Raw genomic sequence first — 25878 nt, forward strand, 5'->3', positions numbered from 1 at the left:
CTTAAGGAAACCCTTTAACATACAAAACAATTCTGGAGATCACAATTTTTAAAACTAAAAATCTCTCTCCCAGTAGTTTTTTGGAACCAAGGTGAAACAATACGTCAAGAAACCAAAATTACTATAGATGTAAAAGTGAATGGTTATACATCTTTAAATGAAAGCGCTATGATGTAAATGTTAAAAATTTAAGATAAGAAACATTGTCTCTTCTCTTTTCTTTCTAATTTCCATAGAATTAGGATTTTTTAAATCCCACTGAGCAGTTTAAAACTGCTGTTACATATACTTTCACAATGATCACTCAGTTATTGACCAACTCAGAATTTGTATCTGGAACACAATTACTAATCATTATTTTGCTGAACTGTTAAGGGTGGCTTATAAATTGCACACCTTACATTTGAAAATTAGCAACCCTTGGGTGGGTTTGCATTCTCCTCTGCCCTCCAGCTATTTTTAACTAAGCTAGTTTTTATTATCAACCTCTAGAGGTCAGTGTAACCCAATGTAAATATAATATTTTAGCTTTGTGGTCATTAATCTATACATACCTTAACTTCATGTTTCTTTTCATTGTGGCCTTTTCCAGTGAATACAGATTCAATACCTAATTATATCAGAATATTTATAGGCATGGATCATGGGTGGTAATTGAGAGGTATGTGTTTAATTTTCATTCTATTGCCACCTATGTGTAAGAAGGAAAGAAGAGGAAGCTGCCACTAGAAACTTAGGCATTAAAAGTATATGAGATGGGGGATAGTTCCCAGTTTTATTGTCGAGATGATTTTCCCCATTTCTCAAAACTAACTTAGGAAATAAAGAGAGATTCTTTCAGTGCTTAACCATCTCCCTAGTAACAGCTATTAAATTTTTTTCAGGCCAATAAACTCCTTTTTACAACACTAAGCTGAATATATAAGTATTTTTTAAAGGCTCATAGGATAAAGAAACGGAGAAAACTAAAGAATTGCAAGCATCTTTACAGAAGCTTTACTTACAAATTAGACAACTAGGAAAATCTTTCCTCTACTGGAAAAACAGAATTACCTAACTTCTAGATACATTGAAAGAAAATGAATTAAAATGTATATAGGTAGAGAATAGAAAATACCTCAGCAGAGAAACGCACATGGCAATGCATAATTTTCCCAGGAATGATTTGCTACTTTACAAACTTTATGTGAGTTGTTATTTTTCCAAGATACACAGTTGACCACTGATCAACAGAGGTTTGAACTGCACAGGTCCACTTACATGTGGATTTTCTTCTACTTTTGCCATCCCTGAGACAAGATCAGCCTCTCCTCTTTCTCTTCCTCCTCAGCCTACTCAACATGAAGATGATGAGGATGAAGACTTTTATGATGATCCACTTCCGTTTAATGAATAGTAAATACATTTTCTCTTCCTTAAGATTTTCTTAATAACAGTCTCTTTTCTTTAGCTTACTTTATTGTAAGAGTACAGTATATAATGCATATAAAACAAAATATGTGTTAGTCAACTGTTTATGTTATATGTAAGGTTCTGGTCAACAGTGGGCTATTTCTGGTTATGTTTTGGAGGAATCAAAAGTTATACATGGATTTTTGACTAGACAGGGTTAGGAGATCAATGCCCCTAATCCTTGCACTGTTCAAGGGTCAACTGTAATTGCTCAGGATTTGGTTCTGAATTGTTTGAGTTTGCTTCTAACAACAGAAGTTCTTTGTTTTTAATACTTAAGTCAAAAATGCTACTATTAATCTTACCTCATTTCTTCGGCTACTGCACTTCATATCAGAAGTAGGAAACTCTACAACAAGAAAAAGATAATGACTGGTTATTGTAAGTAGTAGAGTGAAAACATACTTAAGCCAGAGTTTGGCGGTATAGTCATTTAGATGCTAAGGTCTGAAGAAAAGTTGTAGAAATTAAGTTTCCCCCATGTAATTCACATGGCAGGCAGTGGATATGGCTATGCAAAACTTTGGGCTACTGACGCTGATAGGGGTTGTTGTTTTATGTTTATATCTAAATCGTAACAGGAAATGGGAGATCTCTGGATCGGAGAGAGACCATCTGTTACTCACAGAGCACCATAATGCCAGTTCCCCACATCCCAATTCCTCACAGCGCACTGTGATGAGAGCCAGATGTTACCCGCACATGTGGTAGAGCTGCACCCCAGCAGGGAGCCCTGAAACTATGAGACTCTGCTGGGATATAGGCTGGTTGGCACTTTGGCCCATCTTTCCCTCCAGAGAAGAAGAGACCTTGATATGGTTTGGATATTTGGCCCCTCCAGATCTCATGTTGAAATGTGATCCCCAGTGTTGGAAGTGGGGCCTGGCAGGAGGTGTTTGGGTCATGGGGGTGGATTCCTCATGAAGGACTTGGTGTCTGCCCTGAATTTGAAAATGTGTAAGTAAGGACTGGAAAATAAAAAAAGGAAAACCGGATGATTAAAACAGCAGATGAGTGATGTCACCAACATTTTGAGCAGTGAAAACTGATGAATAATAACTGATTTAGCTGTCTACTTTCTCAGTTCTGCTCAATGCTTGCAGGCAGAGAACTCAACAAGAAATAAGAACCCCAGAAAGGAGCAGGAATTAATTGTGCCTCTGAAGACGAGGCTGCAGGTGAGACTGAAGCCAGAGGGCTGCTCCTGAAGTTCCAGGTTCCCTGTCCTGCCCAGCTGGTCGGTAGTTGCTCTTCTCCTTTCCCGGTAGATGATGCAAGTTTACTCTCTAGAGGGCCTGAAACAAAGATGCTAAAGAGCAGGTACGGCTGGGATTAGCAATGGGGGGTAGGGGGGAGTGAAAATAGGACGGTGAAGTGAAAGTCTGCACGTTGCAGTGTAAATCCCATTCAGTGCCTAGAACACTGGCCTCCAGCCTCATACCTTACAGGCAGGAGCTGGGATTATCCCTCTCCAGGGAAAATTAGCCAAGAGAAAAGACCGATCTATGCACGCTGATGCTTGGAAATCCCTCAACCAATTATCTAGGTCTCGGTCTATTCAACTCCTCTGAGGCCCATTTAACAAGCTCATGGCAAACACATAGCACTTTTTAGTGCCACCCTCATAATTACAAATAGCCACGGATTCAGAGAACAAAACAAACTGAAAGAAACAGAAGAGTTCGAAGAATTGGAGACAATGAAAAACTATCATTCATATAATCCATGCACCCTTTCTCAGGAAGCTACTGGAAAATGTGTCCTGCTAAATGAGGAAGTAAGCCAAGGAAGAGTAAGCTGCATATCCAGCACACAGTGGTTCAACACAGCAGGGAGGCCAGGGAATTCCCAGGGAGATGGCAAAGGAATCCCAGACAGGCAGCTGGTCAGTTGGTCAAAAGGGCAGGAAGGGCAGAATGAAACAAGAGAGCAGAAGGTTCCAGAAGCAATGTTTCCAAGCACAAAAGGAACCAATGAATTACCTGCTATATGATCACCTGCACTAAGATGTGTTTTACAAGTCAATTACACAGGAAGGGGATGAATTAGTGACAGGTATGCAGAAAGTGAGCAAATGATGAAATGAAGCATTTACAAACGCTGGGATAAATACGTCTAAAAAGAAAGGAAATGCAATCAGCACATTGTGGGGCTTAGCTGCAAATATTTTACAATATTTGCACAATAATAGAGATGCTAGATGTTGATGTTTAGAGGAAAAACAGATTAGGAAGATTGAGCATTACTTGTGAGTGAGGAGAGTAATGTAAAAGTATTAAATCTTAATAAAGTTTAAAATGAATAAAGAAATATCATTATAAACATGATATTTAGAAATATATGAAAGTATTACTCCAAAAGAAATGGTCTTGAAGTACTATTTGTACTTTATTTCTTTTGTTCATCTGCATTTTCTGAAATTTTCTTGATCAACATATATTGTCTAATTTTTTTAAATTTCACTTAAATTTTTAAAAGAGCAAACAAATATTTGCTTTGTCAACTTTGGGGAGCCCATGTTGACATTTGCAAACAACCTTGTGGCACCGTCAACCAGCCACATCACCACTACCGACCTAACCAAGTTTATTCTCGCCTGCGTGTGCTCTTTGTTATAGCTTCGAGACTCCCTGCAGTCTGGCTAGGGGAGAAGGATGTTTCCAGGATTTCCAAATCCATCTCTCCATCCATTCTCCCTTGCAGGTTGTAACTGCACCAACTGCCCCTCCTTTTCTCTAAATGCATCTTCAAGGCTAAATGTGCTTGTTCTTTTTCTTCCCTCAAAACTAAAGTGGGACTCAGACGGAGGGTATGAACTCTGAACACAGATGGCACGGTGCTTAAGCACACTGGTTTCAGAGACGGGCAGTTCAGGTTTGAACCCAGCCTCTGTGACTCACTAGCTATGTGACCTGAACACCCATTTAACCTCCTTAGGCTTCCGTTTCCTGGTTTCTGAAACAGGGATACTAATACTATCGGTGGATAGTTGTGCCTTGCAATATTAATAGTAGGCACTCAATAACTGGTTATTATTGTTGTTAATTCAATCTGCATTTTTAACAGTTATGCGCCAGGTATGATGCTAGGTGCTTGGAGGTTCAATGACTGTTGCCTTTGTAATCTGGTGAAGATGGAACATAAACAAACAGTGACAATCCAGCATGAGTGTTGTGTTGTAGGTGAGGTCAAGAGCCTGCAGTAGTCCAAAGGAATGGCAACTCCTTCAGTCTTAGGAGGTTTAGGAAGACTTCCCAGAGGAAGTAGCTTCTAAGATGAGCTCTGAAGGACGGCATAATGTTTCAGCAGAAAGAACAGTATGTGCAAATATTCACAGAGCTGTTCAGGTAAGGGGAGGCGTTTAGTGGTGCAGGTGTTTCTCATACTGCAAGATACGAGGCTGAAGAGAGGCTGCTTAGGGTGGGGAGCTGACTTTGTAGACTTCAAGGAACAAGGCCCTGAGTCCACTTCACAGTCCAGATCTGATGTTACCCCCTTTACAGATAGCCTACCAAGACATTATGCCAAGTGAAACAAGTCAGACACAAGGACAAATATTGCGTGGTTCCACTTATACAAAAGACCTAGTGTAGTTAAATTCATATGGAGACAGAAAATAAAACAGTGGTTACCAGAGGTTTCAGGAGAGAAGGGAACAGGGAGTTATTGTTTTTTTGGGCACGGAGTTTCAGTTTTGCAAGAAGAAAAAGTTCTGGGGATGAATAGTTGTGATGGTTACACAACAATGTGAATGTACTTAATGCCACTGAACTGTACACTTGAAAATGGTTAAAATGGTAAATTTTATGTTATGCACATTTTAGCACAATAAAATTTTAAGCACTGCTTCATTTAATTTCACTTAAACTATACTCTTCTCCCCAAATCCTCTAATAATTATTCTATTTGTTTCCTTTTGGAAGATGCCTCACAGTTTCTCTGGTGTGCAGTCTCCCTCGTTGCAATAAGTCAATGAATGCAACTTGTTGGATTATAGGTTTGTTCCTAGTGGTTTGGGCTGGTTGGTTTAGGAAAGTAGTAAGCAAATACCAAAGATCATGTTGCCCCAGGGTTAAACACTGGCATTAGTGCTGCTTTCTGGTAAGTGAGTCTTAGGCTCAATATGAATATTTGCACATACTGTTCTTTCTACTGGAACATTATGCCACCCCTCATTATTTTACTTCTTTGCTAGTTTATTGTCTGTCCTGCACCCCGCCCCCCCAACCCTCACAGGAATGCGAATTCCACAAGGGCTGGGGTTATTGTCTGTCTTGTTCACTGCTGTATCTCTAGCATTTAGAACAGCGCCTGGCAGAATAAATAAAAAACTTGTGGACCAAAAGAGTAAAGGAATCACTGTGGGATTCAGTGTTCAATGTACCTTCAGATTTTCTTTGCTGCCCCTTCAGAAAATGAGGAGCATCTTCTCTGGTTACAGACTTGGAGAGATTTGGTTCTAAACAAGGTCTTGGCAGCAAACAGCCCAAGTCCATGTCAAGGAGCTCCCTGGAACTTTCTTCTTTCTTCAGAAGTAAAGGCCGTGTGGTCAGCGCCTTTGTCTTGAGGTCCACAATCTCAATGTCGTATGGAAGAGAAACTGAACGTGCCGCTGCCCATTCTTGACACACCGGGGCTGTCTGACTAAAAGGGAAATGGTCTGATTTAAAACTCGTTCGCCATGTCTTCTCGGTCTCAGTTCTCAGTGTGGACAGACATGGCTAGAAAGTTTGGAGAGCGATTCCCAAATGGCGCTGCTGAGTGGAACGACTGTATCCTGCGTGGACAGACCTCTCCACCCTCCAACTCACTGCCAACCTCCTCTGCCCTCCACACCCAACGCAGTCACCTGGATGGATTAGGTTTCAGCCCAGTCTGCTCTGCCCAGTCCCCAGCTCTTTGCGCAGAGAAGAGACAAGGGGCAGGCAGGAGGATGAACCCAAAGGCATTGACTAACCCTGTGCTTCTCAAGCTATCTTTGGGGAAGGACCAGTTTTTAAACTTTCCAGTCCACTGTGGACTGATACTTTTAAAAAATATAATAAAAGCAGATTACTATAAAGATGGACAAAACAGGCCGGGCGTGGTGGCTCACGCCTGTAATCCTAGCACTCTGGGAGGCCGAGGCGGGTGGATTGTTTGAGCTCAGGAGTTCAAGTCCAGCCTGAGCAAGAGCGAGACCCCATCTCTACTATAAATGGAAAAGAAATTAGCCAAAAAACTAAAAATAGAAAAAAATTAGCCAGGTATGGTGGCATTTGCCTATAGCCCCAGCTACCCGGGAAACTGAGGCAGAGGATCGCTTGAGCCCAGGAGTTGGAGGTTGCTGTGAGCTAGGCTGATGCCACAGCACTCTAGCCCAGGCAAGAGAGTGAGACTCTGTCTCAAAAAAAAAAAAAAATGGACAAAATATTAAAACTATGCAGAAAATACGCCCCAATTTTTTCATTATCCTATCAATGAACATAAAATTACTTTGTCAATTGCTATACAACTTTTTAAATGGTTGCCCTCCCGTCCTGTACTGAACTCATCATGGTCTGATAACAGGACCACACAACTATGTTCTTAGCAGCCCTGCCCTAGAGCAGGGTCCACAAACTATGGGGATGGGGCAGGGGGGAGAAGGATGGGGGCACACCCAACCTTCAGCCTGTTTTTGTCGCTTTAGTTGGACCACAGCACACTCACTTGTTTACATATTGTCTATGGCTGCATTCAAGTGACAAGTGCAGAGTTGAATCATTGTAACAGAGACTATCTGTCCCACAAGGGCTAATTATTTATTACCTGGCCCATGCCACGTACTACATATTGTCACCACTGCTTTTGAGCATTGTAGGTTGAATTACCAGAAATGTAGGTTTCCACACAAGTGTCATCCCTTTGTACTTAATTTCCAGTCTAATACTTCAAAGAATATTCCTTACTTGTTTTCTTTTAAATCTTCTTGGCTCATTTCTTCGGGGTGACTGATGTCTTTTGGAAAAGTCACAATGATCTCAACACCTATAGAAATGCATGAACGTAGTAAAAGGAAAGAATGTAATGAATTCTAGTGGTAAGCAGAAGCATTTTATTTCTGACTATTTTGGCCAATCTGTTCTTAATGATTGCAGAATGGACATTCACCAGGGACTAAAGTTTAGCCATCTTAGTATCTTTACTGTCCAGTATACGATAGGTCCTAAATAAATGCTTGCTTAAAGAGAAAAATAAAACTGTATAATAAAATTTTCCAGATGTAAAATAAAGTTTTATGATGAACAGTGTCAGTCACCTGAATGGAGAAAACAAGGCTTCCTTCCATAAAGTGTGACAATATCTTCCTCATAAGACTGTTGTGAGGGTTAAATGAGATAATTTATGTGGCCCCAAAGAAACTTGCTTATGTTTGTAATTTTGCTCATCTCCTGTCTGATTCCATGAAACGATTCCCAGTATAACCCTTTAGATGACAAGTCCCAACGAGCAGAATGGATGGTTGCTTACAATATAACAGGTTGACCAAAGTTATGTGAAAAACTAGCATGAATCACGCTACAATTGCCTGTACTTTGAGATTTATTCATTCATTCCTTTTTTCCATTGAACTTTTATTAAGCATATGACAAGCCCAGAACTTTGCACTGAAGCCATAGAAATAAACAAGATGCAGCTGTGGCCCCGGTAGAGCTGATACGAAAGCAAAGAATGCAGGAGGTCAGCACTGTAATAGAAGTGTGCAAATGGTACTGTGGGAGCAGAGAGGAGTGTCCTTCCAGGAGGATGCAATGCTTGTCTCAGTATTCATTCCTATCTATGTATTTGCCAGAGCTACTGACTCAGTCTGCATATGCCCAGAGGAGCGATGGTTGTATAAGCTCCACCAACTGAGTGCTAGCGACAAAGTATAGCAGGGAGGTTGAGGGTAGGGTGTGAATCAGATCAGATTTGGGTCTACAACCCTCCTCACTCTGCCACTTCCTGGGTGACCTTGGGAAAGTTACTTAATGGCTATCGTCATCATCATTATCTCAATTGGTAGATTTTTACTATATTTAAAGGACTCTGGATATTTTGTCATGAAAGCATATTTATTGTTCAATTTTTGTACCTGTGTCATGTAATAAGACTAGTGCATTAAAAAAAAACAGTAAAAATTTCCAAAAGGAAAAGTTTTGTTTACAATCATGCAAATGATAATAGTATTTACTATCGTTGTCATCCAATATTATATTTTGCGAGATCGTGAAAATGTATCTAGCTTTGGTTTTCTTGAAAACATGTTTCTCAGACAACTTGATTGCATGTTTTCTAATATTATACAATAGCAAGGAACACTTGTCTAAAAATGAAGTTTCCTTGGAATGGCCAATTGTTTTCTAACTTTTCAAATATCGTATCACCACACTATGTAGTACAAAATGAGAGGCTTGGAATTATCGAGCTAGAAGGAACTTAGAGGTCATCTAATCCAAGCCTTTCATTTTAGAAATGAAGAAACGAATAGCCATGGGTTTGTGTAACATGCTCAAGGTCATTCTCCTACTTGAAAGAAAGATGGATGTCTTTCATAACATTTTTGTAGTCATCCTTGAGTGTAAAAACCTAGCTGACATGTTAGAGTGAGAAAAACATACAGCAGACATTCTAATAACTAAACTGTCAGGGAAAAGAATGTTCTGGTACAAAGGCTAGATGCATTTAGTACTTTGCTGGGGAAGTTAGAAAACTGAGTAGAAAGTTAGAAAACTGGGTATTCACATGAACACGTTTGTCAAGAACTAATGAAACCCAGAATGCTTGCAAGCAAATTCAGTGTGCTTAAATGTCCATGAATTGGCTGATTTCTTTTTCAAACCAAAGAACAAAGATGTACTATGCAAGTATAAGAATTACCTGCCTTTTTAGAAATTGTTAAGAGCTAATGGCTGCCATCCTAATTGTTGGTCCTAAATGGGAAAGGTTCATAATGGTTTATGAACTTCTAATATCAATAGAATATACTGACTCTGAAATTGTTGTGAAACATACAAACGTTCCCTTTGTTCTTTCTCTTGAATACTGTGAGTGGCAGAGGGAGCTGTGGATAGGGCCTCAGAACCCTCCCAGTAGGCCAAGAAAGACGATGCATTGTCACACGTGAAAATACAACTCTTGCTCCTGACTGACTGCATTTTTCAGATCATGAGGATAAATTAACCCCACCAGAAAAGATCCCTGTAAAGAGAGATTAAAAGACAAAATTTCAATGCAATAGGAGACATTTTCTTCACAAAAGAGGGAATGACATTCATAAAACGTTGAGAAATGATCCTTACTTTGTCATTAGTGTTAAGGCCTTCATTAAAATAGAAACTTAAAGTCTGGCCCAGACTAACTCGTGTGATGAAGAAAAATTGTTTCCTCTAGAAAAGTCTTACTTTCCTGTGTTCTCCTTGTTCTATTGAAATTGATGGGCATACCCGTTTAGATTGCGGGCATCGAGGTTTCAAAATATTTTGCTGCCCTCTCCACATTTTGATAATTTCCTACATTGTGAATCTCAACACGTACTTTTTTAAAACCCTATTTTCCAGCCTCCTGTGCTGCCAGGGATCAGACGTGTGCTTGAGAGACTGACGCATGTGAGTTACATGAAGAAAGATAAGGTGCAGCATCCATGGTGCTGATGTTGGCGTCAGCAGAGGGAGGGGTCAGTCCTTAGGTTGACAGTGGGAGTGGCTCCCTGGTTATGGCAGGTGCAGCATGATTTGGGGGTCAGAAGCTGCCAGTTCTAAGATTATAGTAATGGGAATTCTTCCTCACAATCCAACTGAGAGTCTTCCTGCAATGGACTGAAAGTGTGTGCCTCACCCCCAAATTCGTAGGCTGAAGCCCTAACCATCAGCTGTATTTGGAGATGCGGCCCGTAAAGAAGAAATTGAGGTTACACGAGGTCATAAGGGTAGGGCCCTGATCAATTGGATTAGTGTGTGCATAAGAAGAGACCCCAGAGAGCTCGCTCAGCCTTGCTCTCTCTGTGCGTGCACAGAGGAAGGGCCATGTGGGGACAAAGCAGTCATCTGCAAGCCGGGAAGAGTCCTCACCAGAAACCAGTTCCTGCCGGAACCTCGCTCTTGGACTTCCCATCCTCCAGAACTGTCAGAAAATAACTCTCCTCTTTAAACCATCCAGTCTATGGCAGCATGAATGAACTAAGGCAGTTCCTCTCCTCTGGTTTTTCAATGTTTATAAACTTTATAATATCTTTTTAAAAAGTCCTTTCTTCTTAACTGAACTAGGAGTAGGTTATGTTATCTGCAACTAAGAAGCCTGATGGATTTACACTGTATTAAAAAAAAAATTTAAGCCCAGTAATTTTAAGAAATAGACTCTTGTTTATTCATGAAAAGAGTAAATTCACAGGCTCAATTTCTAGTCTACAAGGGTTGTATTATGTTGACTAAGAAATGCAACGTTTTGTACTATGGAAAAGGATGAGGGTCTTTTTGGTTTGGCTTATTTATTTATTTATTTTTTTGTCCGTAAATTGTATTTTACACATGACCATCTGCAAAAGCAAATAATAAATAAATAATAAAGCAAACAAATACTGCAGGAATACTTAAGTTCTCCATAAAGAATATTAGGGTGTGGCCGGGCGCAGTGGTTCACACCTGTAATCCTAGCACTCTGGGAATTCCAGGCGTGCAGATCGCTCAAGGTCAGGAGTTCGAGACCAGCCTGAGCAAGAGCAAGACCCTGTCTCTACTAAAAATAGAAAGAAATTAATTGGCCAACTAAAAATACACAGAAAAACTTAGCCGGGCATGGTGGCACATGCCTGTAGTCCCAGCTACTTAGGAGGCTGAGGCAGGAGGATTTCCTGAGCCCAGGAGTTTGAGGTTACTGTGAGCTGGGCTGACGGCACGGTACTCTAGCCCAGGCAACACAGTGAGACTCTGTCTCAAAAAAAAAAAAAAAAAAGAAAGAAAGAATGTTAAGGTGCATGGGATCCAGATGTTACGGAGTTTATAGATATTTTAATTAGTGATGTTCCTTTTTAATAAAATAATATGATGGACAAACACATAAACTAAATGATTAAATGTATGTATCTACAACAGAATAGCCACATGGTCTATGCATAAGGTCTTCATAAATTATTTAAGCACTTTAAACATTAATAATTTGAGATATGTTAGAAATACCATGGAAATGGGATGTAAAGAGATTAAATTGATATTTAAAGAAATTTCAAATGTTATTTAAAATGAATACAATGCACAATAATACTCAAAACACTTTTATCTCAGACTTTGTGACTGAAAAAAGTAACTGAAGTCTATCAACTGTAAGAAGAAATTTTATCAGAAAGATAATTGTTTCTTTCAAATTTGTAACACAAGTCATTAAATATTAAAGCCCCCAACTGCAAGAGCTTAGTGGACATATTGCATCAGTGTTATGGCTACTATATGAAAACTGAAAATATTACAAATCAATTTTAAAAGAATGACCAGCACCCCAAATGGCGGTACATCTCCAAGTTGCGCAGAATAAATGAAATATTTAACCTTCTAGAAGGTGCCTGGGACACCATCAGGCTTCTGAGAGCCTGGCTTTGAAGTCTATGAAAGTCAAAGGCAGACAGATCGCAAGAATCATTCAGAAGAGTTTCTGGATTTGTTTATTTTCACTAGCTCTTCCAGGTTTGCTGGTGTTCAGGATCTTAAGCATCACTACATTATTCTCAGCGCCCAGGCTGGGGAGAGGCTATCCGAGGGAGTGTGAGGAAGGCAGGAGGCCGCCCAGGAGAGGGCAGCACACACAAGGGGAGGGAGGGACGGCAGCTAGGCCAGAACTGCAGCCTTCAGGGAATGCGGGAAGGCGTGAAAAAAAACCAGAAGGGGAAGAGGGCAGCTTCCCTGGAGTGTTAGAGATGGAAGCCAGAAAATCGCCGGGGAGAAATTGCAGCAGTTCGAATCAACATCTAATTTAAGAAGGTTATGGGCGAATAGATGGTAGAGAAACGTGGTAGCTGTGGCGACTTATTTTCTGAAGTGAGAATCTGCAGATATAATACCTTGTGGTCTGTTCAGTGCAAGGGCACTCATGGGTGTGACAGGAGAACATGTTTGAAATGGGTGTGGTTCTGGAAAATTCCAGATTTATGGCCTCACAGGATAAAAGACCAAGACCTGGGGCTTTTGCGCCTGGTTCACTCCCCACTGCCCCTCAAGGGGGACAGGCCAGGGACAACAAGGGCTGGAGAAATGTGTGGCTCTGGAAGGGAACAGATGCCTGGAGCTGACAAAGAAATGGAGAAAAGGTGTTGTCAGACAAAAAGGAAAGGGGCAGCCACTGGCTGGCTGAGATGGAGTCGGGGGCCGGAAGGGGCGTAGGGAATGAGAGAAGAGCCAGAAGAGGGTTGCCCATTTTCTTTTTTTTTTTTTTGAGACAGAGTCTCACTTTGTTGCCCAGGCTAGAGTGAGTGCTGTGGCGTCAGCCTAGCTCACAGCAACCTCAAACTCCTGGGCTCAAGCGATCCTCCTGCCTCAGCCTCCCAAGTAGCTGGGACTACAGGCATGCACCACCATGCCCGGCTAATTTTTTCTATATATATTGGTTGGCCAATTAATTTCTTTCTATTTATAGTAGAGACAGGGTCTCGCTCTTGCTCAGGCTGGTTTTGAACTCTTGACCTCGAGTAATCCCCCCGCCTCAGCCTCCCAGAGAGCTAGGATTACAGGCGTGAGCCACCGTGCTGGGCTTGGGTTGCCCGTTTTGACGGGCAAGTTGCCCAGACCCACTCATTCAGATGTGGACCAAAGGGCAGCATTATGAGTGGCTTTCATTTTCCTTCGTGCTTTTCTGTGTTTTCAAAATTCTGCACCGAGCATTTCTGAAATCAGGGGGGAAACCCTATATATACTCAATGTTATGTCTGTGAACACATCAAGTTCAGAAGCGGGATACCTTCTGTCCTGGGTTGCCAGGGCTGTCTGCCACCACCGGGATCGCCTTCGTCACTAACCGGTATGGAATGACCGCAGTCATCATCTTGGTCGAACTCCTGCAATGCCGTGAAATAAAAACTCAGTCATTCGATGTACTAATTTGTTGGCAGAGTGAATGCTGATTTTTCTAGGCTACAGTTTCACACTTTTGTGGATTCCTTTTAAATTGGATGAAGTATTTAGGACTAAAATAATAGAAAAGTATCTGCCCCCTGGAGCACCAGCCTCAGACAGTCGCAGATGTGATTAATTGCATAATCAAAAATGAAGATCAAAGCGGAAACCACATAGACACATAGAAATTCAATATTTTATACTTTATCATCTCAGCGTCCAGGCTGCTAAAGCTGCCACAGATTCCATTCCTAGGGGAGGGGGTTGTTAACTGGAGAGAATCCTTCGGCCACAGTCACAGTGAACAACCCCAAAGGAGCATGGTCTTTTCCATAAAGCCTCCCTGGAGCACCACTGACAAATGGTGAGAGTAAAATCCCTGCCCCTTGTGGGAGCTGCAGATATAACTCTAGACCGAAGAGGCAGCAAAGCTGATTAAAGTTTTCACTGCGACGGTTTCTGATCTCATCATGGCACACAACCTCTCAAACTTCCTTTTTATGCTCTAGGAAATAATCATTATCCTGAAAAAACAAGATTGAAAACCAACTTGATTTATATAAAGTACTCCCAGCTCTCTAAAGGAGAAATGTTTTCTTAGTAGAATTCATTGCTATTGACAGATTTCTTTGTTAGAAGTGTGGCTGCCGATTTTGTCCTTTTTGATTTTCTAGAAGCACAATAGATGCAAGTAGTAACTAAAATATCCCATCGCAACCCAGAGGTTACAATGAGCTCTCTGGCTTCCAGGGTCTAGGCGAACTGCCTATTTAAGAGGACAGTTGGATAAAAAAGTCCTTGATCTCAATGCAGATGTTTGTCATCTGAGTTCAGACGAGCAGCTGGTCACATAAAGCCTCTGACAGTTTATTCACTAATTTCTAGGAGAGGCTGGAATTTTTTTTCTTGCTTGCTTTGCATTTTAATTATCATAGAAAATAATAAAAGTAAAACCCTCTATTTATACTATTAAAATAGTATAGTATTTTAGGTATTCAAATCATAACAACTTAGTTGTCACACCTTACCTTTATGTGGTAGTTCATATTTTTTAAAGCATTTTCTACCTGCTGGCAAAGTCGGGTGCCCAATCTCAGACCATCAGGGTTGTCAATGACGAATGGGCTCATCCTGCTCCTTGACTGTTGTCAGCCTCACTACTGATCCTGCTCTGAATTTCAAAAATTCTACCAATATCTGGCAAATTCCTTCTCCTTCCCATTCAATTACAAAGGGTGGTTTACTCTTCTTAGAATATATGGAAATACAAAACAGTAATTTTTAAAAAGCAAGATTAAAAAATACCTATTGTTTGTGCCTATGGATTTTCCACTTATATATAAGTGTTTCTTTTTTTCTTTCTTTTCTTTTTTTATTTTTTAGAGACAGGGTCTCCCTCTGTCACCCAGGCTAGAATGCAATGGCATAATCATAGCTCACTGCAGTCTTGAACTCCTGGGCTCAAGCAATCCTCCTGCCTCAGCCTCCTGAGTAGCTAGGACTACAGGTGCACACCACCAAGCCCAGCTAATTAAAAAAATTTTTTTGTAGAGATGAGGCTGCCCAGGCTGGCCTCAAACTCCTGGCTTCAAGTGATCCTCCTGCCTTGGCCTCCCAAAGTGCTAGGATTATAGGTGTGAGCCACCGTGTCTGGCTGATAGTGTTTCTTTAAAAAGCTCCACAAATCTTACAATATAAGCCCCATATTGCTTAGTCGGCAGTTTTTAATTCTTCATTATTACATGTAGCACTGTGAATATCTTTGTAATTAATATACCAATTTTGAATTATTTCTTTAGAGTAGACTCCTAGATCTGGAATTATTGTTGTAAAGAATATGAAAAATGCTAAGTCTTTTTTTTTCACACATTGCCTTAAAAATAAAGTTTATACCTATTTATAATCCACCAGCAGAACATGAATGTGTTTCCCTATATCTTCTCCCTTATCAATTATCATTGCTTTTCATTTTTATTGATGCAACATATAGGATTGGTCATCTTATTGTTATTTGAATGTGCATACTTTGATTAATGGAAAAGTTGGAGACAGATTCAGATGCTGATGGACCATTTGAACTTTTTAAATATATGTTGGTTTTGTCTAGAATACTCCATGAAACCTCCAAACATGTGTCTACCATTTCATATAATTATAGTGGTTCAATGAAATTTTTATGCTAAACTTTGGAAAATGGCAGCCCTCACTTGGAAGTGTTAAATATACTGGTTCTCATGTCAAGTTTCCATGTTGACTATAATGGGCTGTGGTCAGTCTCAACTTAGTTCATTTGTCAGTTGATCCTTTAAGAAAAGTTAGAAGATGGCAGTGTGGGCGTTCCTACCTACAAAACCCATAACAGGCCGGGCGCGGTGGCTCACGCCTGTAATCCTAGCTCTCTGGGAGGCCAAGGCGGGCGGATTGCTCAAGGTCCGAGTTCAAAACCAGCCTGAGCAACAGCGAGACCCCGTCTCTACTATAAATAGAAAGACATTAATTGGCCAACTGATATATATATAAAAAAATTAGCCGGGCATGGTGGCGCATGCCTGTAGTCCCAGCTACTCGGGAGGCTGAGGCAGAAGGATCACTCAAGCCCAGGAGTTTGAGGTTGCTGTGAGCTAGGCTGATGCCACAGCACTCACTCTAGCCTGGACAACAAAGCGAGACTCTGGCTCAAAAAAAAAAAAAAAAAAAAAACCCATAACAATGACTAGCATTTACAAATATAGTGCCAGACACTGTCCAATATATCTTACATATATTAAATAATCTTTACAAAAACTCTAAAAGTAGGAACTATTATCTTCATTTTAAATACAAGGCCCAGAGAAGGTAAGTCACTTACCTAAGGTCACAAAGCCAGCCAGTGGTAGAGCCAGAATTCACACCCAGACTCTGAAGTCTAGTTCCAGAGTGTGTAACCACTCTACTATGTTGCTACCATGAAAAGCTTGAAACAAAGAATTTCAACAAGAACCACAAAGAAAAGAATTAATGACAATGAACAAAATGAAAAGAAAGGATACCTAACAGAATTGATAAGTTCTCTACAGAAAAAAAGAAAAGGTATGTGATACCTACAAGCGCCTGACAAAAATTTCTGCCATGGAATAAACTGAAAGACCATAAAATACCACAGACAAAAGGGATATAGGGAGTAAGATCCAGTTTGAAGGCAGTCATGGAAATGAAGACTCTAAAACAGAAACAGCGCAGGGTTTTCTAATTTGTTTTAGAAAGCTGAACATGAAAGACTTTAAGATGTGCTTGAGTGCCACAAAGAGAATTGAAATAATGATGCCTAGTAGTGAGTGAGAGAGAGAGAAAACATCAGAATAGCAAATCCCATACACAGATGGGTTTCCTAAGCCACTGATAACATGCAGGAGGTGAAAGATGGACGAGAACTAGAGCCTGAGCATTCTCCCCTGCACACAATGAAGTACTAAACACACAGAAGAGAAAATCGGGAGAGAAATCATATGTGATAACCTTTGGAAAGAAGATTCTCCTCAGATGAAAACAGGCTGGGAGAGCATATAAAGAGGCCCTGGGAGCAGTCCTACAAGCAGGGCAGCTACCTATATCTGTGCACCGGAAAAACATGTTTCAGTCAACCAACAAGAAAACCAAGCTTTCATTCAAAAGAAAAGAAGTGAAGGATGACCTTGGGTTTGGGGATTTAAACCCTAGAGAAAGCACTAGGGAAGAAAAAGGCAAGTCCAATAGTGGAAAAGTCTATTTCTCCCCCCCAAAATGAGTTCAAAGTTTATTTTAGCCACAATAAGAAAAAAATAGATAGTGAAAGTTCAAAAAAAGTTATAAAGTTGCATCAAAAAATGTACTAGTATGGCTTGGTTACACAGAGTGGAAGGAGAATGAATGTTGGGGATCTCTCTGACTCCTGTACAAACTTTCAGCCAAACTCTGTTTTTTTTCAACCTCACACTAACCTCCAACTTCTGCAGTGCCTGATGCCTGTAATTCCTGGGCCTTTCCTTGCTTTTTTGCAGCATGTCATCTTGATTCTCATCAATATCCCTTCTGTGGACAATCAAGCTTCACTTTTGGCCATGCTGCCAAATCATTTATCACTCCTCCACCCATTTCTAATGTCATATACTGTGATTTGGGATTAGTAATGTGTCCTACCATATTTCACTGAATCTAAGATGCTTCTGATTATGAGATACACCATCATATTATGCACCATTAAAAATGACAGTGCCAACTTTACTATGTCAATTGTAAGATATCTGATTTCAAAGATGTTAAAATGCCAAATATGCATCTTAGAATTAATAGTAGTTAAATTGAAGAAGGAAGCTCAAAAGATTTCTTTTACAAGAGTATGAGAGTCAGTCAATGGAGGAAGGATAGTCTTTTCAACAAATGATGTGGAAACAATTGGACATTGTTGGCAAAAATATGTACCTCCACCTAAATCTCACACTTATAAAAATTAATACAAACTGGATCACATATTTAAATGTAAAATGTGAAACTATAAATCTTTTAGAAGAGAACACCTAGGGTTGGGTGAAGAATTCTTAGACACAAAAATCATGATCCATAAAAGAAAAAAAATGGATAAATTGTTTTTCATCAAAATTAAAAACTTCTGTTCAATTAAAGACTAAAAAGGATGAAAAAACAAGTCTTTCTCTTGACTAGGAGAAAATATTTGTGAATCACGTATTCAGAATATACCATTAATTCTCTAAACCCAATAAGAAAACAAACAAACAATCCACCTAGAAAATGGAGGCAAAATACTTGAACACTCAGAATCCATAGGAACATGTAAAAAAAAAATAAAAAAATAAAAAAAAATACTTGAACAGACAACTTATACTGAAGGCAAATAAACACATAAAAAAATGTTCCACATCAGCCATAAGGGAAATGCAAATGAAAACCACATTGAGATAATGCTACACACCTGTTAGAATGGTTAAAATAAAAAACTAACAGTACCAAATAATTGCAAGGATGCAGAGAAATCGCATCTCTCATTCCTTGCTGGTGGGGACATAAAATGTGAGTGCAACTCTGCAAAATAGTTTGGCCATATTTTAAAAAGTTAAACATGCGGCCGGGCGCGGTGGCTCACGCCTGTAATCCTAGCTCTCTGGGAGGCCGAGGCGGGCAGATTGCTCAAGGTCAGGAGTTCAAAACCAGCCTGAGCAAGAGCGAGACCCCGTCTCTACTATAAATAGAAAGAAATTAATTGGCCAACTGATATGTATATAAAAAATTAGGCGGGCATGGTGGCGCATGCCTGTAGTCCCAGCTACTTGGGAGGCTGAGGCAGAAGGATCGCTCGAGCCCAGGAGTGTGAGGTTGCTGTGAGCTAGGCTGATGCCACGGCACTCACTCTAGCCTGGACAACAAAGCGAGACTCTGTCTCAAAAAAAAAAAAAAAAAAAAAAAGTTAAACATGCATTTACCATATGACCCAGCAATTGGACTCGTGGGCATTTATCCTAGAGAAATGAAAACTTATGTTCACATAAAAATCTGTACATGAATGTTCATAGTAGCTTCATTTGTATAGTCCCAAACTGGAAACAACCCAAATGTCCTTTGAAAGGTGAATGGCTAAACAAACTGTAGAACATCTACACTATAGAATACTACTCAGCAATAAAAGAAACTAGTGATACAAAAACAACTTGGAGGCCCGGCGCTGTGGCTCACGCCTGTAATCCTAGCTCTTGGGAGGCCGAGGCGGGCGGATTGCTCAAGGTCAGGCGTTCAAAACCAGCCTGAGCAAGAGCGAGACCCCGTCTCTACTATAAATAGAAAGAAATGAATTGGCCAACTGATATATATATAAAAAAATTAGCCGGGCATGGTGGCACATGCCTGTAGTCCCAGCTACTCGGGAGGCTGAGGCAGAAGGATCACTCGAGCCCAGGAGTTTGAGGTTGCTGTGAGCTAGGCTGACGCCACGGCACTCACTCTAGCCTGGGCAACAAAGCGAGACTCTGTCTCAAAAAACAAACAAACAAAAAAAAAAAACAGAAAAAAAAACAACAACTTGGGTCTATATCAAGAACATTATGCTGAGTAGAAAAAGCCAAAGCCAAGGTCAAAAGTTTACATGTATAATGATTCCATTTATATGACTTTTTTTTTTTAGACAGAGTCTCACTTTGTTGCCTAGGATAGAGTGAGTGCCGTGGCGTCAGCCTAGCTCACAGCAACCTCAAACTCCTGGGCTCAAGTGATCCTTCTTCTGCCTCAGCCTCCCAAGTAGCTGGGACTACAGGCATGCGCCACCATGCCCGGCTAATTTTTTCTATATGTATTAATTGGCCAATTCATTTCTTTCTATTTTTATAGTAGAGACGGGGTCTCACTCTTGCTCAGGCTGGTTTCGAACTCCTGGCCTCAAGCAATCCACCCGCCTCGGCCTCCCAGAGCGCTAGGATTACAGGCGTGAGCCACCGCGCCCGGCCTATATGACATTTTTGAAATGACAAAATTATAGAGATGGAGAACAGAGCAGTGGTTGGCATGGGGTAGGGAAGGGAGAGGGTTTGGATATAGAGGGATGGTAGGAAGGGATTCCTTTGTGGTGACAGAGCAGGTCTGTATCATGATCATGGTGATCAGGGGACAAAAGTCATGGCACTGTGCACACAGACACACGGAGAAAGAAACAAAAAGGCTTTCTTTGTGCGCACAATCTACAGAAATCCAAGGAAGTTCTATAGTCTAGTGAATTGCATTGTGTCAATGTCAATGTCCCAATTTTAATAATTGACTAAGCTTATGACAATAGTCCCCACTGGGGGAAGATGATGAAGGGTACACAGGGCTTCTCTGTACTATTTTTGCAAATTCTTTTGAGTCTATAATGATTTCAAAATATAAAGCTAAAATATTAAATTTTTATTTTTTGTTTTCTTTGTTGTTTTGGGATGATTTTTGGAAGAAGAGACTGAAATGTCTTTACTCTACCATCTCCCAAACCCATCACTTTGCTTATAAATATTATACCTTATTAACTTTTAAAAACAAGCAATTTTGTGGTCATATTTTTTACTACAAATAAAATGTAAGGTAGTAAGATCTTTATTTCAGCTATTTTAATTTTTATAAACATTCAAAAGATACATATGAGTACACAGAGCAAAGCACATCTCCAGTTCTCTCTGTAGACAGCCACTGTTGCCAGTTTTTTGTGCATCTTGGGTGTCATTCCACAGATTTCTGTGTCACAGTGTCTGTTACTAGGACTGTTACTGTACTATAGGGGACTTTATATGGAGGGGCAGGATGATGGCCAGAGCCACAAGGAGGCACCTCCTTTGTGATACCCTGTGATGGATTTGATATGGATTAATGATCCTCTCCTTTTCAAGATTAATGTATATGAAGAGAAGCTACATCTGATTATCTAGTGTGGATTCAGCTACAACAATCTTCTGTGCTAATGGGTACACACACACACACACACACACTGTTATGGACTGAACATCTGTGTTCCAACAAAACTCATAGGTTGAAATCCTAACCACCAATGTGATGGAATTAGGAGATGGGGCCTTTGGAAAGTGATTAGGTCAGGAGGGTGGAGCCCTAGTGGTAGGATTAGTGCTCTTTTAATAGGGACCCCAGAAAGCTAGCTAGTTCTATCTTCCCTGTGTGAGGATACAAGAGGTTGGCAGTCTGCAACCTGGAAGAGGGCCCTCACCAGAACCCAGCCACACTTGCACCCTGAGCTCAGACTTCCAGGCTCCAGAACTGGGAGAAACCAATTTCTGCTGTTTATCAGCTACCCGGTCTATGGTACTTTGTTGTAGGAGGCTGAAACTGACTAAGACGCACGCACTCCCCATGCGTGTGAGACTCAGAGTTGACTAGCCAATCACTGCTCTGAGATTAAATTCTCAGAAGAATGTCTTACTAATCGTGCTTTAAACTTTTCTATGATTACATTTAAAAATATTATAATATGTTACCGCTACAAAATATTTGAACAACACAAATCAAGTAGTAGATGGAGTAGGTTATCCGCTTTTTTGTGAGTCTGTTTCTTTAAAAGAAGCATCTTACCTCCTCACTGCTGCTGATGCTTTGCAAGAGTATGTTTTGATTTTTGGTAACTGTCATCGTATCAGTTGGAGAAGAGTTTGTATCATGACAAATGTCGAGCAATGATTCATCGTGCCTTTCTGTCAAAAGAAACATAATAATATGTTTTCATAAGATTCACCTCCAGCAATTTCACAGAAAGATCTAGCTCTAGATTCTAAAATCTGCTCCATTTTGTCAAAGATTTCCCTGAAATAATGGTCTGGGATCCTGATGAAGCTTCAGGCAATCATTTTCAAGTGAAAGAGATGCGAGGACAACAAAACGACCACAGAATGGACGGTTTACATTTTTAAAAAAATAAAGCCTTTAGTTAAGGGAGATTTTCAGAAAGTAAAATAATTTTAAGAAAGGTAGGGTGAAATCAATCAACATTTGGGAAACTACCAAATCTTAAACTCTACGAGAAATTGAAAGTTACCAAGAATCAGAATTTTGGTTTATAGGGTACTGGGACATGAAGAAGGACTGTTTAACCATTAAAACCATCAATAGCTGGCTCAGGGTTAGGAGCCCTCTTCTCCAGAGGTCCACACACAGAGGAAGGACATCTGTCCTTCATGTTTCCCTAGGACAACTCGTCACCATGGACTTCCACTTGTAGAAAGTTGGAAGAAGCTTCTCAGTCTCTTCCGACTAACCCTAGAACACTTCCAGGCATCGTACAGAAGACTGAGTGCCAGCTCAGTCAATACTGGATCTTCTTTTCTCCACCCTGCTCTGAAGCCCCTGAAGTCATTTTGTGGGGAATAGGGGTAATCTTGGCACAATACGGCTATCACCTGAAATCAGAGCAATCCAAGGCCTTGTAGACCATCCGATAGTTTTAAAAAACTTAGATCACCCAACCTTTTTTCTTTGGTTAGTAGAAGGGGAGATATCATGAAGTTTAATAAATAGTGATCAACTGCTGTCACTTCAAACGTTTGGCATTAACTGGTTTGTTTAGGCAGAGTTGCTAAGCAAAACCTGTAACAATTAGCTGGAAATCACATTTTCTCTACAGCTGCCTACAGAGGCCCTCAGCCACCCTGGGCATACTTCCTGTCTGGCGCTTGAAGCCACATTACATTGACAGAGTTCTGAACACCAACAGTCACTCTCACTTAGTTGTCAAGGGACATTGCTCTCATACAGACCCCCCTCCTGCTATCCTGACTTCTTCATATAAGCATGGGCTCTTTTCAACAAAAACTTCTTCCTCTTCCAATGGTTCTTCCATTTATTTTGTAGCTGAAACAAAATTGGACAAGGGATCTATTACCCGGACCCTCCATTTCTTTGCCATATTTTCCTTCTTTACTCTTTGCAGTCTATTTTCCGTTGGCATCCTGCCATTGGAACTTTTCTCACTTCCCTCCCATATCTACTTTATAATCTGTTTATTAATGTTACGTTGTTTCCCCACTCCTTCCTTCTTGCAGCCCTCTCCTGATTCTCCTCTTCTTTCTCTCACAGAATCCCCTGAGTCCCAATGGGTAGACCACTCCCCAGCTGTGGGTACAGCTCCCCACCTCAGCCTTCTGCAATTTCCTCACCATCATCAGTCCTTCAACAATCGCACCCACTGCCAGGTCCTCACAATCTCCCTTCTGCTGAGAACTCCCAAACTCACATTTCAACCCGTCCTTTCCCACAAGCCCAGTCCTCTAGAAAATTGCTACTTGAGCCCCAAGCTTCCATCAAATTCAATGCTTTCAAATTCATTACCCTCCTCTTCAATATCCTCACCAAATCTCTCCTGTTTTGTTGGTTGTATTTCCATCTCCCCACTTCCCAGGCCTGAAACTTTATAAATCCCTGCCTTTCCCCTCAAATTCATCCTACATAATAGAAGGAGGTTAATTTTCCTAAAACATAGCTTTTAGCATTCTCTGGCTTAAAATCTTTTAGTGACTGTATTTTATTTCTTAAAAAAAAAAAAATGATGTCCTTGAGCCTGACATCTAAGGCTCTTCCCTCAATTCATAACCAGTTTCTTTATGTGTCTGATCTTTTGTTTCTCTTCTCCCTGACGTGAACTTTCAGTGCCAGTCCCCCGTTTGCCCCTGGGGTAAGCCATGCTCACTCACAGCACGGCGCCTCTGCTCCACAAAATCAAATCCCAGCCTTTTTTCCAGGGTCAGATGGAGTCTCGCCTCTTCCATGATACCTTCTTAGGTATATAGCCTTGTCCCCTGCCCCAGAAGCTTCAAACAAAAAATGAATCGAACAATAAAGTCAGGCAGCCTTCACAAAGTGACACGCTGCTCAGTGGCACACTTTTCATTGTCCCTTTCTCTGTCGCAGTTTCTATGTCTTTGCTTAGATTCTTTTTTTCCCACCTATATCGAACTTTTCCATATGCTACCCAGCCTCCAAGAATCACTGTAAGTCCCGCTTCCCCTTTCAAGTTTGCAGCAAGCTCTTTTTCCTCTGACTTCTGTGATGTGTCCTGGCCATCCGTACGCTTCCAAAAGTTTGGACTGTGCGTTAGACTTCTTTGCCCCCTTAGAGCACCTAGTCATGGGCCCTGTGCAGAGTCACTGCTCAATAAATAGTTATTGGCTTGATTTCTTTAAATGGACCCATCAGACAAACGCATAAGAAGAAAGACTTCCAATGTGGCTTTTCTTAGTTGGGAAATTATGCACATGGATTAGAAATAGTTACCTGGTTTGGGGATAGAACTCATTAGGATGTCCAATAACTGCTGTTTCCTCAAACTCTCTATCTGTGACACATAATGTATTGCTGATTTTCCACTAAAATCACAGAGTTTAGGATCACTAGGAAGAATAGAATCAATATCAAATGTTATTTAGTTAAATCTATTGAAAAAGAAAACCAGTACGAGGAGAAAAACATTGACATCAAATAAATAAAAAGTAATCTTATATAGTTTGAGGATAATAATAATGATTTTTAAATGTATGGGATAGAAGGTAACAGTTTTCAATATTTTTAATAAAAAGAATTTGCTCTATTATCTTATTCCCACCCTCATTCCAAAAACATTCTAAGATTTGCAGAAAATTTCCAACTTTGAACAAAATCCAAAGGTGCACAAATTTGAGTAAAGATAAAAAACATCTTGATAAACTGCTGTCTTATTATTCCAAATAGCTCACTTGATTGTTTTTTTTTTTAAATTTCCAATGATTTAGCTTACTGCTGACTTTCTTGATTTTTTTTTGTACTACTGCTAACAGCTAGCTCTTTTATCATTCAAAATGGTGGAATGACATAGCATCTCTCTTTAAAATTAAGTTGATATGCTTATTTCACAGACTCTTGGTTGAGAGGTGTGATCTTCTCATAAAACCAAAGGTGTCCCTCTTCACATGTTCTTTTCCTTCCTCTTTGCTGTGTCCTGAGGTTGTTAAACCCAACTGGCTGATCTAAGGGCTCTTTGCAATAGCATGAATATCTTCTCAGCCTCTCTATACTGTACTGAACCCTACTAGCATTAGATATCAGCTCAGAGAGGTCCAAAGGCAAATGATGATGAGAGTCCTATTAACAGATAACAGTAGGGGAAACAATGAAAACTCACTTCACTTGTCATATGCTGGGACAAGGAGCAAGTGGATCATGGTCTCTAACCTAAAACCTTTGAATTTGAATCTCTTTGTTGCTATAGGACAAGGTGATGTGTTATGAGCCGCAACACTAACTATTCTCCATGAAAGGTCCTAATTCAAAAGAAATAGCATAGGAACAAGAACTGGGGGCTGCCATGACCTTGTTAAGGTTTTAAGCAAGTCACTTAACTCGTTGGGACTTCATTTGCCCCTCTGCCTAGACTAGGGTTTCTCCACGCGGTATCCTTTGATCTCCTATATTCTGACTCTAACCCAGACCTACTGAACACCATCTCTGGGGTGGTGTCCAGCAATCTCCATTTTTATCAACCACCCCAACTGTGTCTTAAACCAAAGTCTGAGGTAGCTTCAAAAATTCCATTTTCATTCTATTATACTAACTGATCCTTTTACAATAGCTCATGTTCCTCACTATACTTTTGTTCTTGAGGCTTCCTCTTCTTTGGTTTTTTTTTTGCCCAAACAAAATTCATATGTAATACTGAGAAAGGACTTGGGCCATCTGTTCTTATTTGATAACTAGGTAACAGCTTTAGGAAACCACAATTATAGCATGAGAGACCGCTTATTAACCCTCTTATTTTTTTTTAAAGTTAATTGCTTACCTCGCCCCTCCTAAAACAGCATTTGGCATA

The 25878-nt window shown here is 40.4% G+C and overlaps 1 protein-coding gene across 1 annotated transcript in view; it reads right to left on the minus strand.

Annotated features, from left to right (window-relative positions):
* The window catches only part of MAP3K19 (mitogen-activated protein kinase kinase kinase 19), a 50250-nt gene that overhangs the window by 16401 nt on the left and 7971 nt on the right, over positions 1–25878 (minus strand). Inside the window, exons 4-9 of the mRNA XM_076005485.1 lie at positions 24312–24427; positions 21621–21739; positions 13396–13492; positions 7383–7461; positions 5837–6096; positions 1758–1801 (exon numbers count right to left, since the gene is read on the minus strand). Coding sequence (XP_075861600.1) covers positions 1758–1801; positions 5837–6096; positions 7383–7461; positions 13396–13492; positions 21621–21739; positions 24312–24427 — 715 coding nt within the window. The remainder of the gene's footprint in view (positions 1–1757; positions 1802–5836; positions 6097–7382; positions 7462–13395; positions 13493–21620; positions 21740–24311; positions 24428–25878) is intronic.

Source organism: Microcebus murinus, chromosome 8 (assembly GCF_040939455.1).
Source record: "Microcebus murinus isolate Inina chromosome 8, M.murinus_Inina_mat1.0, whole genome shotgun sequence".
In the NCBI taxonomy this organism is placed as follows: Eukaryota; Metazoa; Chordata; class Mammalia; order Primates; family Cheirogaleidae; genus Microcebus; species Microcebus murinus.